The sequence below is a fragment of the Epinephelus lanceolatus genome, chromosome 22 (assembly GCF_041903045.1).
Source record: "Epinephelus lanceolatus isolate andai-2023 chromosome 22, ASM4190304v1, whole genome shotgun sequence".
Classification (NCBI taxonomy): domain Eukaryota; kingdom Metazoa; phylum Chordata; class Actinopteri; order Perciformes; family Serranidae; genus Epinephelus; species Epinephelus lanceolatus.
The window spans coordinates 10790246-10805327 of record NC_135755.1 but is presented as its reverse complement, the minus strand read 5'-3'; the positions used below and the strand labels follow the sequence as shown (position 1 = coordinate 10805327).

At 38.9% G+C, this 15082-nt stretch overlaps 2 protein-coding genes across 3 annotated transcripts; both read left to right on the top strand.

Annotated features, from left to right (window-relative positions):
• The first annotated feature begins 1154 nt into the window (after positions 1–1154).
• On the top strand, positions 1155–9099 carry cnpy4 (canopy FGF signaling regulator 4). 2 transcript variants are annotated; one of them, XM_078164432.1, is made up of 7 exons: positions 1155–1339; positions 1506–1632; positions 1818–1914; positions 2663–2785; positions 2999–3116; positions 7622–7650; positions 8595–8718. In XM_078164432.1, the coding sequence occupies exons 1-6, from the start codon at positions 1255–1257 to the stop codon at positions 7636–7638; spliced, it is 567 nt and encodes a 188-aa protein (XP_078020558.1). In that variant the 5' UTR covers positions 1155–1254; the 3' UTR covers positions 7639–7650; positions 8595–8718. The 2 variants fall into 2 exon arrangements, with proteins under 2 accessions (XP_078020558.1, XP_033507917.2); XM_033652026.2 differs by lacking the exon at positions 7622–7650 and having other exon boundaries at positions 1156–1339; positions 8595–9099.
• Positions 9100–9107: 8 nt separating this feature from the next.
• On the top strand, positions 9108–14985 carry LOC117250803 (zona pellucida sperm-binding protein 3-like). Its single transcript, XM_033616780.2, has 8 exons — positions 9108–9628; positions 9791–9924; positions 13595–13698; positions 13936–14110; positions 14282–14399; positions 14481–14563; positions 14658–14764; positions 14881–14985. Exons 1-8 carry the CDS (start codon positions 9245–9247, stop codon positions 14955–14957), a joined length of 1182 nt encoding a protein of 393 aa, XP_033472671.2. The 5' UTR covers positions 9108–9244; the 3' UTR covers positions 14958–14985.
• The last annotated feature ends 97 nt before the right edge of the window (positions 14986–15082 follow it).

Here is a 15082-nt window from a genome sequence, read left to right as displayed (position 1 = left end):
GGAGAGTGATGGAGTGCTGCGGCAGATGACCTGGCTTCCACAGTCACCGGACCTGAACCCAATCGAGATGGTTTGGGGTGAGCTGGACCGCAGAGTGAAGGCAAAGGGGCCAACAAGTGCTAAACACCTCTGGGAACTCCTTCAAGACTGTTGGAAAACCATTTCAGGTGACTACCTCTTGAAGCTCATCGAGAGAATGCCAAGAGTGTGCAAAGCAGTAATCAGAGCAAAGGGTGGCTATTTTGAAGAAACTAGAATATAAAACATGTTTTCAGTTATTTCACCTTTTTTTGTTAAGTACATAACTCCACATGTGTTCATTCATAGTTTTGATGCCTTCAGTGAGAATCTACAATGTAAATAGTCATGAAAATAAAGAAAATGCATTGAATGAGAAGGTGTGTCCAAACTTTTGGCCTGTACTGTATACTGATGTTCATCAAAATGCATTGTCCCTTCCAAATAAACGCTTAAATTAATAAATTTACACATTTATTTATTTATTTATTGACTTATTTATCTATTTACACATTTATTTATTTATTTACTTATTTATTTACATATTTATTCATTGACACATTTATTTCTTTACAAGATGCCACTATCGAACCTTTAAGTAATGCAAAACCATATTTTACACTCATTAAGTAGAAACACTTTAAACATGTCATATTTTAAAGGTGAATATATGTTGCTAGATATGTATATGTACCAAAACAAGTATTCCTGCTACACACTAGCATATATCATAAGTTTTTATACTGTATGAAAAATGTCCATAAAGGTTATGTAGTCATTATTAATAGGCTATATACACCTTCATACATGGCCATATAGTATGAGCCCAGTAAATGTGTCTCTATTTAAGTGGACTCCAACGTGTAAAATGACTCGATAGTAATAATGAAAGTTAATACAGTTGATGAAAATGTTGAACAATAGTACAGTTAAACTAAAATAAACGCAGATGTAGTCAAATTAAAAACACACTATCTATATAATACGTGACAGATGGAGTTAAACCGTGTAATATAAGGAAATAAATCACATTACTGTTCATATGAGGCGCTACAGAGTTCTCGCGTTTTCTTCTATCGATCAGTCTTCCCTGAAATCCATCCATCCGGCTCGACTGGTCATGTCTGTTGGCGACACTACGCATGCGCAGTTGCAATCCTCCGTCAGAAATGCGGATGTGGCTGTAGAGTTAATAAACTTTTACTCAGCTTGGAAGTTTACGTACAAACTGCTGCAATGAAACTTTTTATAGTGGTTTTATTTTGTGTCTTCTGCTTTGTCACAGCAGAAGAAGACGAGAGGCTGCCGAATAAATGCGAAGGTAGGACGAAGAAGCGACATTAGCTAGTTATGATGTCATTAATGTGACTTTATTACAGCGGTTTACATGGCTCTGTGTCCTCTGCTTAAACTCTACAGCATACACGTGAATATAAAATGGTTTTTATGTAGTGTTTAATTCCTGTATGTATTCTATGTGCTGTCAGTGTGTAAGTTTCTGACAGTAGAGCTGCAGGAGGCTCTGGAGAAAACGGGTCGCTCCAAAGAGGTGCTGGAGGTGGGAGAGGTGCTGGATACAGGCAAGAGGAGGAGGAAGATCATATACAACACCTCGTGAGTTGAACTCTGGGAGGAATATCACCTTAATATGAAGAGAAAGATATCCTGGAGTAGATGAAATATAAGTAAATGCTACCTTACACATTGTTTCTGCATTGTATTAATTGCTAGGAAGCCTGTTTCATTTGTTTGTGTATGTGTGTGTAATAGCTGTATTTCAACCTGTGTTCTGCCCACAGTGAAACTCGGCTGACTGAGGCTGTGGACAACATATGTGAGCGCATCCTGCAGTATAATGTTCATGCAGAGAGGCCTGGCAGCCTCCGATACGCCAAGGTGACGTAAATCTGCCTTAGACCTGCAGGTGTTAATGTCTTTGGGAGGTTTTTCTGCAGATGTTTAAGGATTCACTTACTATTATGTTTCATAATAGTAGACATATCTACCCGAAACCCTTGCTCATTTTGTGCCCAGCAGTTTTGTTTATTAGAAATTTCAGGGAATACATGGGTCAGTAGTTCAGTGTCTAAATGTCAATGCCCATTTTTAGGACATATAATATACATAGGTACATACCTCTACACATTGAGATATAGAGAGAGATAGTAATAGTAATAATGAAAAATTAGGTAAAAATACTTATTTAAAATAGATAAATAATTTTAAAAAAATCTAAGAAAATAAATATAATAGTTATAATAAATAGAAACAAATAATTAAAGAAAAATAAATAAATGAAAGACAGTAATACCACCAAAAATATATATATATAATACTTAATAAATTATGAAAAAATAAATAAAATAATTTTAAAAAAAAGATAGAAAAATATAATAAAGATTAAATTAAATTAAGTTGAGAAATGGTAACAGTAATACAAAAAATTCTCAGTAAAAACTGATTAAAAAAAATATATTTACAATTAAGGATAAGAGGAAAAAAATGTAATTATGACACTTTCTGTAAAAGAGAAAATATAGACTTTAAACGTATATACCCTGAGATGTGCGCTTGCCATTTGCAAACATTTATATCACTTAATTGTGCACGAAACTGACATCTGGCTGGTTTGTTTGTTGTGCAGGGCGCCAGTCAGACCATGACGACTCTGAAGAACCTGGTCCACAAAGGAGTTAAAGTGGATTTGGGTCTGCCGTACGAGCTGTGGGACGAACCCTCCGTGGAGGTGTCAGACATGAAGAAACAGGTAGGATGATGTGTGTGTGCACCTCTCTCTTTGCTGTAAATGCTGAAACAAGATCAAACTTTTCAGTTCTAAAGTAAATCTCAGACGAGTAAGTTAAAAACAGAGGAAGCTGTACTGGAAACCATAAACACCCCATGTAAACACTACATAACATTGAAAATGTATACAGTAATGCAGCTCATTTGACCACTGAAACTCATGTGTGTTGTTCAGTGTGAGAAGATGCTGGAGCAGTACGAGGAGGTTGTGGAGGACTGGTACTTCCATCATCAGGACCAGAGGCTGGAGAACTTCCTCTGCCAGAAACACGTCCTCATGCCGTCAGAGCAAGGTGACGATGACACATGACCCAAAGAAATTTGTTCAAGCGAGCTACCTACACTTTAATGGTGTGAGTCCACATAGTATTTTTGTCTTAGGGGCAGCATCTTTTTTTTCATCCTAGAAAAAAAGTGCAGCGCCCCAGCATCTACTTTTAGTGCCCTCTGGCTTTTTGGTGCGCCTGTTTTAAGAGCTTTAAGTAGAAAATCTTGGAACTTTTAAAAAAGGCGCTGGTATCATCACTGCTGCTCCTTTAGCTGCTGTCAGTTCTGAGCGATATGATAGACAGAAGAGCCCATTTGTGGGAGCAGACACCAAATGTTGTTGGTGAGTGTTGTGATTTTATCACCGTATGCCCTAATGTAACCACCTAGCTTACATGAATTTCAAAATATTTTTGTCATAGAAAAAAACCCTGCATAGTGTTTGAAAAAAAAGCCATTGAGCTTTTGTTTGTTTTTTATGAAGCACTCCCCAGCGACAACTTTTCTGCCAAAGAAAAATGTGGACACACACCCTTAGCCTGCTTTGAGTGTTTAAGCCACATTAGCTTGGGAGCTTTTGCTTACCTCTCATCAGAAATTCTAGTGCCACATATTCATATATTGAACTCTTAATAAAGAAATGTAGATTCTAATCTCAGGTGGAATGCACAAACTTGTCTGTCCCTGATTTGTCAGACAACAAAAAAATTAGTCATAATTGTCCGAAATGTTAGTAATAAAATGTCCGAAAAATATAATAAAATGTCTGACAAATATTGATAAAATGTCAGAAAAATTATTAATAAAATGTCCGGAATATTCTAAATAAAATGTCTGACAAATATTTATGAAATGTCGGAAAAATTATTAATAAAATGGCCTTCTAATTGTCAGTAAATGTCGGAAAAATATTGATAAAATGTCCGAAAAATTATAAATAAATGTCTGAAAAATGTTGATAAAATGTCTGAAAAATTATTCATAAAATGTCTGACAAATATTTATGAAATATCTGAAAAAATTATTAATAAAGTGGCCTTCTAATTATCAGTAAATGTTGGAAAAATATTGATAAAATGTCCGAAAATTTCTAAATAAATGTCAGAAAAATATTGATAAAATGTCTGAAAAATTATAAATAAATGTCGGAAAAATATTGAAAAAAAAGTCCAAAAATGTATCCATAAAATGTCAGAAAAATTATTAATAAAATGTCCAGAATATTCTAAATAATAACAAATATTGAGAAAATGTCAGAAAAATTATTAATAAAATTTCTGGAAAAAAATTCATAAACTGTCTGACAAATATTTATGAAATGTCTGAAAAATTATTAATAAAATGGCATTATAATAATTAGTAAATGTCGGAAAATATTGATAAAATGTCCAAAAAATTATTTATAAAATGGCCGGGGCTTTAAAAACATACAAAGAGATGGCCCCACCTATATAGTGTCAGGAACCAATCAGAGGCCATCACATGACCCAGATCATGACATGACAGACTGTGAGAAAAATGTTGAAGTTTACTGAAGTGTCTGGCCATGGGGTAGTCGCGCGTTCTTCCCTAACTACAGCAAAAGATATGAATTTAATATGCATCTTCCAGGATTCACCACCTGTGTCATCATTATTGTAAACATTTATTTGTTGAGTCTTTTTGAAATTGTATTTTTCCAATCACAAAATCCCACAGTTTAAAGCTGGAGTGCAGGACTTTGACATATTTGATAACAAACAAATGCGTCTTCGATAATAAACAGTGTGTATAAATGGGGGTAGTGGGGTTACGTTGGGTTTCAATTAAAGTAAACCAATTAACAAAATCACAAAAAACAGCCCGTGAGCGTGGGGTTATTGTTAGACAAGCAAAAAGTCCTGCGCGTCTAATGCAGGTGCCTCAGTAGAAAGGGAAAGTTCAAACAGAACAGCTAAAGACAGCAAAGATGTCTCAAAAGGCCCTCTGGCTGAGATATGAGGTCTGCATAAAGTCGAGGAAGGATCAGAATGCCCTGAGTGTACGTTTCCTCACCTCTCTTAAGCCCTCAGAAGGGACGTCGTCACACCCTGATTGGCCCAGAGGGGAAATGCACCAAGCTGCTCTCAATTCCTACTTAGGAGTCCGTCCCCACACTCTGTGCAACAGGTGATCTGAATCACCCTCTCATCAACTCAGAGGCCGTTTACACGTTGCCGGCTATTTTCATAAACGGACATTTCACCGTCTCCGTTTTCAAAAAGATCTTCGTTTACACTTACCCGTGTATATATACACAAGCGCATGCCAAACCTGTAGGTGGCAGTGTAATGAGAAGCTCAAGCCTTCCATGTATCCATCCACATAGGTCGCACTTTTTACACAGGCGCAAGTTCCGGCGCATACTGTGACATGGGCTGCCTATAACTCCGTTTATCTGCGTTTATCTCAGTTTACATGCAAACGCGCAACCGGAGTTTTCCAAAATCTCCACTCTGGCCGGAGTTTTTAGAAAGACTCGTTTTCAGAGGAGAAATCTCCGTTTGCGTGTAAACGAAGGGCACAAACGAAGGAAGATGTCTCCGTTTATCAAAATCACCGTGTACGTGTAAACGGCCTCTCAGGGGAACTGTGGCATTCAGCTAAAATAAATAGGGGAAAATGTTAGGAGTTAGGAGCTGTGGTTCCTGTGGTGACTTTCCTGTGCTGGTGCATTTTACATTTCAATTTCTCATAAAACAGTGTCTTAATTATTCTTAATAAAAAGCATGTAGGAGAATACTATTAGAATGGAGGTCATCATTTGCCCCCAAAGCATCTCTACGGCTTAAAGACTTCGTGCTTTTCTTAAACCAGGGGTCCGTTTCACAAAGCAGGTTTAGTGAAAACTCAGAGTCTGTTAACCCTGAAATGAGGGAAACTCTGAGTTTTCCGTTTCTAAAAGGGAGGTAACTCAAACCAGAGAAAGAGGAGTAACTCTAGCCTGTTTCAGAGAAAGAGGTAACTTTAGCTCTCGGTCAGTTACCGTAGTAACAGACTCTATGAACCTAACCTGGTCGGGACCAGATTTTTCTCAATGAACCTCGAGTTTCTCTCTGTCTCCGCCCTCTTTCAGAGCCACACACTCCATTTGATTTCCTCATTCATTCAGTCAGCAGGCGAGTTTTGGCGTAGCCTAGTTCTGCCGTCTGTCATTTTAAAAAAAAAAAATCAGAGTCAGTGTATTAGAAGTCCATTAGGCACAGTAGGTGGCGACTTTTTTCACTAACATGGCATGTCCTTTTGATAACGATCCCGTGGATGAAGGTGCAGCATTACTGCGCCGAGAATTAAATATTCATCTGGAGATGGTTATCAGACCGCGCATAGATGTTTTAGCATTTCCACACAATTATCTTTTTGAGCGGAACCGTTTCACGTCACAGTCCATCATCTACACACACAACCTTATCCGTCCTTACATTTGCAACATTACCAATCGTAGTCATGCTCTCACATCCCAGCAGATATTGTGTGTTGCGCTGCGTTTCTTTGCAAATGGAAGTTTTTTGTACAGTGTCGGAGATGCTGAGCACTTGAGTAAGGCAACTGTATGCAGGGCGGTCAGAAAAGTGTGCTCGTTTTACAGGCATCTGCCTTCTTTCTGTTGGCTGAGTAGAAGTCTGTGTTAGTTTAAATAGGCTTAATTATTTAACAGAACATGATATAGATGAGAAGACATTTATGTGTGTGAAAACAGCATTATGTTGGGGATAAAACAACTGCACAGTCAAACAGCCACTTAATATTTACTTTACAATGTAAAACATGATCAGAATGAGGTACCCCCATGAGATTATGCCGAGGTCTTACCTGTTTGAACAATGTTTTTATATTTCATCCTAAACTGCTGCCAAGTGCGCTTCTCCCCCGGAATTGCACCTAAATGAAATAAATTAATAGGCTACCATTCAAGCAGTTTTCCCCTGTAATATTATTGTGATTGCAAAGGACTCAATTTAAACTTACGCATTGACCCGAGCAGCAATGTTCTCCCACACCGTCTCCCTCTCTTTTGCAGCTGCAGCGGTGTTGCACTTCTTTTTGAAAACGTGTGCAAACTCACCGTATGAGCGCATTAAGATTTCTAATTCTAGTGGGGTGAAAAACGCAGCCCTCCCCGTCCCCGTTGCCATGGTGACTCGATGAATCGGGGCTCCATTGATGCTGGCTTTTTATAGTTGTGGTGCACGCGCTTAACTCCAGGTGAAACTACTCCGAGTTGATTAAACTGATTCAAATCAGCTGTTCTGAAACCGGAAACTCAGAGTTTCCTATCTCAGAGTAGATCAACTCAGAGTTCAGAATTAGACTCAGAGTTTGTTGAACCTGCTTTGTGAAACGGACCCCAGGAGAAAGTCAAGTGTAGTCTAAGACTGTCTGGGGCCCTGTGATTGACAACATAAGCAAATAGAGGATATTTCAGAGCATTGTCAATATATGTTGACATTTTATCTAACTAGGGATTGTTTTGCATCACTGTCCATTTACATCTTCCTCTATATTGTCACAGACTCAACCATTATGTGAAGAAGGAAGAAGGTGTGTTTTTATTTCTTTTCTTTTTTTAAATATAATTAAATTTAATTGTGTTTTTCTTTTATTTTACTTTATTTTATTATTATTGTTTTTTTAATTTAATTTATTTTTATTTATTTACTTTTATTTTGTTTTTTATTTTATTATTATTAGTATTTTATTGTATTTTTATCTTTATAATTTAATTGTGTTTATTTCTTTTATTTTACTTTATTTTATTATTATTGTTTTTTTAATTTAATTTATTTTTATTTATTTACTTTTATTTTGTTTTTATTTTATTATTATTAGTATTTTATTGTATTTTTATCTTTATAATTTAATTGTATTTATTTCTTTTATTTTACTTTATTTTATTATTATTATTATTATTATTCTTAATTTAATTCTATTTTTAATTCAATTTAACTGTATTTATATATTTACTTTTATTTTATTCAACTTTATTTTATTAGTTTTATTGGTATTATTATTATCATACCATTTTATTTTTATCTTTTTAATTTCATTGTTTTTATTCATTTCTTTAATTTTGTTTTACTTTTTTATTATTGTTTTAATTAAATTACATTTTTTAATTCAATTTAATTGTATTTATTTATGTACTTTTATTTTATTTAACTTTATTATTATTATTATTATTAATTTTATATTATTATTTTAATTTAATTGTATTTAATTGTATTTATTTACTTTAATTTTATTTATTTATTTATTTTCTTTTTTCTTTTTTTAGGACCGGTGGGGTGGGAGGGGATTGTTTAAAAGAAAAACAAAAAAAGTGTCATCTATGCTCATTAAATTTCAATGTACAGTACTTCTAAGATGAATAAATAAACCTGTGTAATCAAGATATTTAAACTCCTGTGAGCATTATCTCAGCCCTCTCTTTACTCTTGCAGAAACGTTGCATCTCAAATCTGTTATTTTCTCTCACCCTTCCTCAGAATGTATGACAGAGATGTTGAAGGGAGACACGGGGACTAAAGGAGGAGCCAAGGAGGGGGAAAGTGACGGCACAGAAGAGGACGGAAAAACACACGATGCTGCGGAGCTATGAGGCAAAAGATGTCAAGAAGATAAATGCAGAAGACAACAGAATAACCTCAATTTTGGGCTGCAAAGAGATTGTGTTTTCTGACACCATTTTAGCCTTTGACTGTACGTGACATACAATCAGTCGTATATTTTTACATTTCTGGTGCCAAATTAGTGCGAGAAGATGCTTTATAGACTTTAGTTTCACATGAATGGCACCTGTTGCACCTTTTTAAACACTCGGGCCGTTTGAGGTTTGAAGAATCTCCAGTGTTATATTATGTGTACACGCTGTTACATGGCTCCTTGGGCAAACTTTATATGGTACATATCAGTGTTTTTTTACTCCAAATTACAGCCTTTAAATGCAATATGTACAGTTTTTCATTGTGAATAAAATCCCTTTTTTGGAAATGCTTTTGGATATTTAGTTTTTTAGTTTTAAATTGAAACAGAAGTCAGGTTGGCAATCAGGGATGATGAGTTTCAGGTGTTCCTTTGCTCATGTTGACAGCCACAGTGAGAAACTTTGCAGAGCTGTTTTCAGTGCAGCACCACAATGCCACCTACGTCTTTGTACTTTACACTTTCTCTCTACTTCCTGTCTAAATTAGTGTCAGTTTTCCCCTACTCTTACCAGACCAAACCTCTCTTTCTGTCCTTCTCTGACTTGGCCACCCTCGAAGCAAACTCCCTGCATCAGCCCAACAAACCTCACTTTGTCGCAGATCACAGGCTCAAGACCTTTGCGGTGAAATGTCACGAGGACAGCATGGAGGTTGTGGTGAAAGCTTATCTGTTTGACCCCGGCCGGCCTGTGGAGCCCACGCACTTGAGGCTTGGACCCGTCAGAGCTGCGGGAGATCACTGCACGGCCAAAGAGTCTGGAAACGGGGAGCTCGTCATCAGAGCAGCTCTGACCGAGTGTGGGAGCAGAGTGATGGTCAGTGAGCCTCCTGATAATCTAAATATTGTGTTGACTTTACAGCAGAGAGCAAAATAATAATATAAACCACACTCAACCTCCAGGGATCCTTATAGTTGCCTATTGCTGCCACCTAGTGCTTTTATTTTGATAGTGCTCTGTGTGTCCTGTTGTGTGCAGTTCACCAGGAGCTCTGTGCTGTACAACAACTTCCTGCTGTACTCTCCTCCTCCTCCTCCTCCTCCTCCTCCGTCACCTGGAGATGTGATGCAAGCAGTGGCAGCTGCTGTTCCAGTCCAGTGTGAATATGACAGGTGCATTTACACACAAGATGGACTCCTGAGCTTTATATGTGTTGCTGCTCCTGTGTTACAGTTGGTAGAGGAGCAAGCAAGCCTTATTCATATAGCACCTTTGGAAAGTGTTTCAAAAGGAAAATGATAGAAGGGAATTATGTGCAAAACCTTAAAGTAAAAGTTCTTAAAGGGACAGTTCACCCTAAAATCAAACACACATATTTCTCCTCTTACTTGTAGTGCTGTTTATCAGTCTAGATAGTTTTGGTGTGAGCTGCAGAGTGTTGGAGATATCAGCCGTAGAGATGTCTGCCTTCTCGCCAACATAATGGAACTAGATGGCACTCGGCTTGTGGTGCCAAAAAAATGCATTTAAAAAATTCAACAGCAATGTCTCCTTCCAGAAATCATGGCCCAGTTACTCAAGATAATCCACAGACCTTGTTTTGAGCAGTTTCATGTAGGAACTATTTTCTTTCTACTGAACTACGCCCAGGGGCAAAAATCCCATTTCATAGTTGGGGAGACAATAAACAGTAAAATTTTAGAGAATAATTCCAGGGGGGGGGGGACAAGGAAAAAAAGTTGTAGCCTGTCTTTTATACAGCATCTTTTACCACAATTTGACGCTTTAATCTTCTCTCTATCTCTCCAACAGGCAGAGTGAATGTCTATACTAACTAAAACTAAAACTAATCATTTCCTGCAATTAAACTGGTAAACTGGTTTATAAACAGTGTGCTGTGAGATCTGTCGCTGCGCACCTCACAACCGTGCGTAATAGTCTGCTATTGTCCTGTCCTCTCCCTCTTCTTTCTCTCCTGTCCTCTCTATCACTAAACTCTAATCATTAGCTTTTAGCTTAGCAGCACTCGTAATTGAGTAGGCTTTTGAACAATGCAGGCGAAATGTTGCAGACAGTTTATATTATCAGCCTGGGCCTGGGGCTTGTTGTAACAGTAAATGGGATGTGTTGTAACTTGTGTAAGTTAAACTGTGTCTGTGTGAGTGAACATCTTACTCTGTGATGCGCAATGTGGGCAGCGGTTCCAGCCACACGCTGCTACTGCTGCCAAGCAGCCCCGCCCATTGGAAAGAGTGTGGGATATACCACTACTAGGAATGGGAGGAGGGGGCAACTAAATCTTTTAAGATTTAAATAAATTTCCGCCCCTGACTACGCCCACCAGCTGAATCACCAAGCAGAGGGAAGCGTGCATCTACTCATGGACGAGAGGCTAGTGTTTGCAACAGCTCAAGTTCCAGCTTCGTAAACACGAATGAAATCCTCCTCAGCTGAATTAGCTCAGTGGTGCTAGGTGAGCTAGCAGTAGACCAATCAATCAATCAATCAATCTATCACTTTATTTGTCCCCAGTGGGGTAATTAATTTCACAGCAGTGGGAGCAACACAAAGTACAAAAATGCATGCTTCCTCTTGTATGGTAATACAGTCGGTGGGTACAGAACAGTTGAAAGATGATCATTACCTTAAGTTTTAAGCCATAAAAGATTTAGGCCCAATCCCAATACCCCCCCCCGGCCCTCAAAATGAAGCAAGGAGGGGTTGGGGTAGAAATCTTTCTGTAGGAATTGGGACACCACTCACTACATCACCGCGTCGGTTACATTCACGCATACGTAATTATTTTAAACAGGAAGCTGCGAGTCATCTACATTTCCAACCAGCATCTACAATGGAGTCTCATTCATCCTACTGATCGTGTTTGCCACATTCATCATGCTTCGTTTGATGAACGACAGACGACAGGGGACTTCTGCTAGCTAGCTAACCAGCTAACATTAGGAGGCAGCATAGTTGTACTAGCTGGTGTGTTAACGTAATGTGAAAAGTCCGACAATTTTGCAGAACAGGACAGATGACAGATAGTGTGAGCTAGCTAGCTAGCTAACAAGCAACCTGACGGTAACGTTAGCTATGTATGAACTTTTTTCCCCGTCTCTTGCTCGGTGGTAGCCATGGCGACGTCTATCCCTTGCTGGCAAGTCAGCATCTGAAATCCCTCTCTCCAGAGGGCTAGTTTCACACCCACTACCCCTCGTTATGCCCCCTACCCCTACACGCAAAAAGTAATTGGGACACCACTACTCCTCGCGGGAACGCACAAATGTAGGGGTAGGGCCAAGGAGTAGGGCTAAGTGGGGGTATTGGGACTGGCCCTTATTCACACTTTTTAGAAAAGGCAAAACAACTCCTTAAAAGGTCCAGTGTGTAGGATTTAGGGGGATAAATTGGCAATATAGCAAAATAAAAAAGCCTTTCCCTTATACCGACACAGTATGTGCATGATGGATGATTGCATAAGATAATTGTGATACACACATGGTGTGTGGCATTGGAATGTCAATATGTAAATATTGCACAAGAGTGTTGCATAGTGTAATTATAAAGTAAATGTACACAAGTGCATGTTTGAGACTCCTCTACTGTCAGCTCAGTCACCAGAAGACAATGATTCATTGTATGATTCTGCAAACCATGAGGATGTTACATTCATAAGTTTATCAATGTTTCTGAAGAGCCATAGAATATGAGCTGACTTTGTCTTCGGGAGGAGGGGATGGTAGATGGCTTTTCACCTGCCAAACCTCTTAGTGAGTGTGCTATGTTTCCAGAGGCTTTTTGGCATTTGTTTTTTACCAAGACATCACTGCGTTTCCTGACAGGATAGTGTCACGACAAGCAGTTGTATTTTTACCAAGATATCGCTACTTTTCCAAATGGGATAGTGCCATTGAAGCGGTTGTTTTTCACTGAGACATTGTTGTGTTTCCTGCCCGAATATTGTTTAAAAAGCGGTTGTTGTTTTTTTACCAAGATATCCCTGCATTTCCTGCTGGGATAGTGCAAGGAAAGGCAGTTGGTTTTTAATTGAGACATCGGGATAGTGCCATGAAAAGCGGCTGGTTTTTAACCAAAATCAGTATTTTCAGCTGTAATAGTGTCAGGAAAAACAGTTGTACTTTACAGAGAGAGCTGCATTTCCTGCCGGGATAGAGCCATGAAAAGTGTTTTTTTGTTTTTTACCAAACTATCACAGTATTTCTAGCCATGATAGTTCCACAAAAAACAGTTGTTCTTTACAGAGACATACGTAGCAGCGTTTCCTGCCAGGATGGTGCCATTAAAGCGGTTGTTTTTTACTGAGACATTGCTGTTTCCTGCCGGAATATAGTTAAAAAAGCGGTTGTTTTGTTTTTACCAAAATATCACAGTATTTCCAGCCATGATAGTGCCACAAAAACACTTCTTTTTTTTTACAGGGACATCACTACATTTCCAGCCAGGATGGTGCCACAAAAACAGTTGTTTTTTTACAGAGACATTGTTACGGATCTTGCCAGGATGGTGCTATTAAAGCGGTTGTTTTTTACTGAGACATTGCTGTGTTTCCTGCTGGAATATAGTTAAAAAAGCAGTTGTCTCTTACCAAGATATCCCTGCATTTCCTGCCGAGTTTGTGCCATCACGACTGTTTGTTTTAAGCCCAAACATGATCTTTTTCTAACCGTAACTACATGTTTTTTGTGCCTAAGCGTAACCACACAATAACCACAAAGTTTCAAAGTATCTGCTACATAATAACGTACAAATGTCACGTCATCTGTGCTTTGCATAAATGTACAATGACCACATTTTCTTCTGGTGATTGGGTCGACCTTGCAGGAGGTACACAGTGAGCAGCAAGGCCCTGAAACCAACCTGGAGTCCCCCGATCTCCGTCCAGTCAGCACATCTGGACCTGGACTTCCACCTCAGACTCATGACAAGTGAGTCTGATAAACTATCTCCCATTTACTGTGAAGATGACCTACTAGAAAAATGTGCCAAGGCTCACAAACAGGGCCAAAGCTGCAACTATTAAGGGCAGTGAGGTCATAAAATTCAAATACAAGACCTGTTTAAAATCCAAGTTATAGCCCTGCCCTAAAATGCTCATTTCACTGAAGAAACTGCTGTGAAAAGAGGTGATTTTTGTTTTTTTGGTGTGTCTTGTGATTCCTCAGATGACTGGAGCAGCAAGAGAAGGTCATCTGTTTACTTCCTGGGTGACGTCATGAACATCGAGGCCTCTTTAGATCATCCTCACCTTCCTCTTCGTCTGTATGCAGACAGCTGTGTGGCCACTCTGACCTCTGATGTGACTTCTTACCCCAGATACGCCTTCATAGACCACCAGGGGTGAGTCACTGTGTCTGTAACGTCTCCACTGGTTCCTACGATTAATTTTCCAAATGAAAACGACTTCCTTTTGAACACATTTCGGTGGCCCACATCAATCTGTATCCCATTCTTATAAAATGCACCCAAATTACTGGTTAAATCTGATAAGGACATGTCCGCTCTTCGCAGATGTTTCACAGACTCACAGCTGGACGGTTCCAGCTCCCGTTTCCTGCCCAGAGTCCGCGACCAACTCCTCCACATTCAGCTCCAACCTGTCCTCTTCCACCAGGACCACAGACACACCGTCAGCACTACTTCACATGTTTTTAATATATCGACGGTGTAAAGAAAAATGCCTCAGCATGTGTCGCACTGTCTCCTGCAGATGTATATAACATGTTACCTGGAAGCAGAGCCCGTCTCAAACAAGGAGCCTGTGAGAAGGGCCTGTTCTTTCATGGGTGGGAGGTCAGCATCACCAGTCTCATAACTTAAATGTTGAACCTATTCTCAAAAACATGTGGCATCTAAAAGATTTAATGAAATATTTTGAATCCGTCAGGTGGAGGTCAGTGGATGGTGATGACCGTGTCTGTGAGAGCTGCAGCAGTGGTGCCAAATCCAACCACAGGAGGGCGATACGGAGCAAAACAGAGCCCAGACACACTGGTACTGCAACACTGCTCATGCTGTGTCTGATACTGAATACTGTGCATTAACACAGGCAGTTTATGAGTCACAAAATTACAGACTGGTTAATTAACTCAGCTTTTCTGTCCTTGCAGAGCTGCACGGAGAAACCACCGTGGGTCCAGTGATATTTCTCCCCTTACAACACACATATCTGTATGAAAGTGACTGAGTTTAATAAAGGTGTTTAAGCACTGTGACATTGTCTTTATGTGCAGACTGGAGTGGGTGGTACACACACACACACACACACACACACACACACACACACACACAAATGTTGTTCCCTGAGCAGTT